This window comes from Brassica oleracea, chromosome C5 (assembly GCF_000695525.1).
Source record: "Brassica oleracea var. oleracea cultivar TO1000 chromosome C5, BOL, whole genome shotgun sequence".
NCBI lineage: Eukaryota > Viridiplantae > Streptophyta > Magnoliopsida > Brassicales > Brassicaceae > Brassica > Brassica oleracea.
The window spans coordinates 37,272,330-37,276,252 of NC_027752.1; the positions used below are offsets into that span (position 1 = coordinate 37,272,330).

At 38.3% G+C, this 3,923-nt stretch overlaps 1 protein-coding gene across 1 annotated transcript; it reads right to left on the reverse strand.

Annotated features, from left to right (window-relative positions):
* Positions 1-959: 959 nt before the first annotated feature.
* Positions 960-2,879, reverse strand: LOC106292218. The gene is made up of 5 exons (XM_013727829.1): positions 2,552-2,879; positions 2,146-2,448; positions 1,875-2,063; positions 1,514-1,804; positions 960-1,432 (listed from the first exon to the last, which is right to left on the reverse strand). The coding sequence occupies exons 1-5, from the start codon at positions 2,877-2,879 to the stop codon at positions 966-968; spliced, it is 1,578 nt and encodes a 525-aa protein (XP_013583283.1). The 3' UTR covers positions 960-965.
* Positions 2,880-3,923: the final 1,044 nt, after the last annotated feature.

The window sequence follows — 3,923 nt, forward strand, 5'->3', positions numbered from 1 at the left end:
GACTGAAATGTAAGTCGTCTAGGTTCTTTGGAAATTTTTTTGAAACCAAACAAAAACAGACGACTTAACTTTCAGTCGTCTTAGGTTACAGATTTCAAAGTCAATTGCAAAAATAACCTCTGCGTTGACCAGACGACTTCCAGGTAAGTTGTCTACAGCCAGACGACTTCCCAAGTAAGTCGTCTGACGAACAGATCTGGAAAAAAACTCGATGTCATACCTTAAATTGGTGAGATAAGTTCCTTAGCATACATAAGGCTTCTCCAAGCACACAGAATCACAAACGAAAGTAACCCACCCAGAATCGTTAGCTTCTATGACTCTATGAACCATAAAAAATTTAGAATCAAAATTTGGGTTTTTTTAGCTCATTGTGGAGAGAAAGTGAGAGATATGTTGTGTTTAGTTCACAAGAATGGAAAAAGAAGAAGGGTAAATCGATTTTGGGAGCATTAAGAGCTTCAAATTGGTTGTTCATGGTGGTTGTGGTATTGATGACAATTGCAATCTTGTAATTACTTGAAGATGATGAGGGTGAGAGAGTAAAAATGTCATTTTCGAAAAAAAAGAAAAAAAAATTGATGGCATTTTCGTAAATTATATGAACTTGCGGGGTGAATAGGGCAAACCAATTTTCAAAAAAAAAGAGGTTAGTTTTGTGTTTGACTTTAAGTTATAGGTCAATTCTGCAAAAAACCTTTTAAACTTAAGAAATATGATTCTAGTCATTCAAATAACTTTTCACTGATTCTTACTAAAGCATCGATCAAGTTCTGAATTCTTCTCTCATCGTTCGTACTTGATGGTGTAAAGCTTCTTATCTTTTTAAGTTTGGCATAAAACCATTAGCTAAAATTTGGAATTGGAGTTGCGAGTTGTTATAATTTGATGAAAGACACGGAATCATTTGATTACATTAACAAGAGTTCACCAAACCAAAAGGAAAATGAAAGTGTCAATGCTACTTAAGCAAGCGCTTGTGAGCTGTCGGTGAAACTTGTATCTGAAAAGCTTTTTGCAGACCATAGAGTGCTTCCAAACGTGAGCATGTAATCAACCGTCTCAAAGAGAACATTGCATCCTCTGCTTTTAAGATCTTCAAAGACACTGTCGCACAAGACATCTCTAAAGGGTTTGGAGGAGATAACCAAAAAGTTATAGGGCCCACAAGCATATGTCCAGTTAATCATGTCCGTTACCATCAAATTGAATTTCCCGAATTCGTCACCATCAGGTGTGAGTCTCACCTGAAGTCCTGACTTCGTGCAGACCTTGATCACTTCATCAGAAGTCTTTCCCTTTTCAACATAGGCTGTCACTGACTCAAAACCACCATAACCTTTAAGCTCAAGAGTTGAACTGAATAAGTTACAAAAATCAGATGGCTTAGATGGGCAAGTGTCTACCAACCAGGAGATGCGGACCGGACACGCTGACAAAACACAGTTAATGCAATTCGATTAAAGATGAATCAGCCAGCAAAATATACTCAGACAAAAGAAATTTAACTTACATTTGCGCTCTCGGCTCAAGTCGGTGAGCGTCCGACATGGTGACTTTAGGGGGGTCTGGGAGTTAGGGTGTGGTGGGCTTTTACAAAGCGACTCGAAGCGGTGGTCAATGGCGACCTCATGGGAGGGTTTAAAGATAACATTGAAAAATCTGCGTTCCAAGGCTTGAACAAAAATGTCGATGTCTTTTGAAGGTTGTGAGATAAGCATCAAATTTCGTGCATGATTATCATGGTTCATTGCCAAGAAAAGTATATCCAACAACATCCTAGCAACTTTTGTGTATTTATCCCCTGGAAAAAAAATAATAAATATATCAAAGCAGATCAGGACTGCAAGGAACTCACACACTCACTCACTCACCTTGGACTTTGATACTGGGAACACAGGCATAGCCATCATACGTAAAGAGCTCATCTCCTTGATAATCCATGTCAAGGTAAGGAATTAAAAGCACCTTGCCACGATAACCTTTTTTGCGAAGAGCTTGGAGGATAACCAATAAATCAGTTGGGCAACCCTGGACATCCCAGAAGACGAATACCCCGCACACTGAGAGAGAACAATTAGCTCATGAATTAAAACTTGATTGAGGTTATATAGGAGGAGGTAGAGAGAGAGAGAGAGAGCTTACCTTTTAAATTTTGCTTACACAAAGAAGCTACTCCATGGGAAAAACCAACAACCACCTCTTTCGGCCAATGGTCTAAAGACATTTGGTGATGGGGATGAGGCCAACACGTTTCGAGATGAGGTACTACACGAACATTGTAATATCTATCACGCAAAGCTTCAAGAGCATTGTAGAAATCTGTTCCTTCTTTGACATTTCCAGAGAAAACAAACAAATCTCTTGGTTGGAAATAGGTGGCAGTATTATCCAACGCCCACAAAACAATGTCCAGTGACATTTTATGAGCTCGAGCACCTAGTTCCGCTGCAGAAAGTATAGCGATCTAGATTTATTAGATATACATATAAATAGATATATATATATATATATATATATAACCATGTAAGAAAGATTGATTAATTCTCACCTTGTCGGGGAATGATGGTGATTCCGAGACTTGTAAAAGCATCAACCCATCCTTCCGGGAAGGAGGTTACGGTATCAACAACATAAGCCATGATTGAGAACTCATCATCGAAACACAAGTACCTTCTAATGTAGAAACTGATACAATAAGGATCAGAAGCCAACAGGAGGGATTCCGGCAGGTCCAAGAAGACACCTGGGCTGTTGTATATCTGGGGATTGGGAGGAGAGGGCGAGGGGGTGGTTTGGATGGGAGGATAATATAGAGGCGGGGGATTGGTTTGGATGGGAGGATAAAACAGAGGAGGGACGACAACCTCTCTTGTCATTGGTGTCATCATGTCATCTTGTAATAGGCTTTTGTAAAGAGATTCGAACCTAACAGTATTATCTAGCAGCTTGGGTGATGATGATAGGGAGGTATCTTCATCAGGGACTGCTAAGCGAACCTTGTAGCCTGCCTTTCTCAGGCCTTCGACAAAAACTTGTTGTTGTTGTTGTTGTTGTTGTTGTTGTTGTTGTTGTTGTTGTTGTTGTTGTTGTTGTTGTTGTTGTTGTTGTTGTTGTTGTTGTTGTTGTTGTTGTTGTTGTTGTTGTTGTTGTTGTTGTTGTTGTTGTTGTTGTTGTTGTTGTTGTTGTTGTTGTTGTTGTTGTTGTTGTTGTTGTTGTTGTTGTTGTTGTTGTTGTTGTTGTTGTTGTTGTTGTTGTTGTTGTTGTTGTTGTTGTTGTTGTTGTTGTTGTTGTTGTTGTTGTTGTTGTTGTTGTTGTTGTTGTTGTTGTTGTTGTTGTTGTTGTTGTTGTTGTTGTTGTTGTTGTTGTTGTTGTTGTTGTTGTTGTTGTTGTTGTTGTTGTTGTTGTTGTTGTTGTTGTTGTTGTTGTTGTTGTTGTTGTTGTTGTTGTTGTTGTTGTTGTTGTTGTTGTTGTTGTTGTTGTTGTTGTTGTTGTTGTTGTTGTTGTTGTTGTTGTTGTTGTTGTTGTTGTTGTTGTTGTTGTTGTTGTTGTTGTTGTTGTTGTTGTTGTTGTTGTTGTTGTTGTTGTTGTTGTTGTTGTTGTTGTTGTTGTTGTTGTTGTTGTTGTTGTTGTTGTTGTTGTTGTTGTTGTTGTTGTTGTTGTTGTTGTTGTTGTTGTTGTTGTTGTTGTTGTTGTTGTTGTTGTTGTTGTTGTTGTTGTTGTTGTTGTTGTTGTTGTTGTTGTTGTTGTTGTTGTTGTTGTTGTTGTTGTTGTTGTTGTTGTTGTTGTTGTTGTTGTTGTTGTTGTTGTTGTTGTTGTTGTTGTTGTTGTTGTTGTTGTTGTTGTTGTTGTTGTTGTTGTTGTTGTTGTTGTTGTTGTTGTTGTTGTTGTTGTTGTTGTTGTTGTTGTTGTTGTTGTTGTTG

Excerpts from the sequence above, each read along its gene's own strand:
- LOC106292218 (XM_013727829.1), bottom strand. The coding sequence starts at position 2,879 with ATGACAAGAGAGGTTGTCGTCCCTCCTCTGTTTTATCCTCCCATCCAA. Across the intron at positions 2,064-2,145 it reads GTGTAAGCAAAATTTAAAAG|TGTGCGGGGTATTCGTCTTC; the intron begins GTAAGCTCTCTC and ends GTTCTCTCTCAG. Across the intron at positions 1,805-1,874 it reads TCCCAGTATCAAAGTCCAAG|GGGATAAATACACAAAAGTT; the intron begins GTGAGTGAGTGA and ends TTTTTTTTCCAG.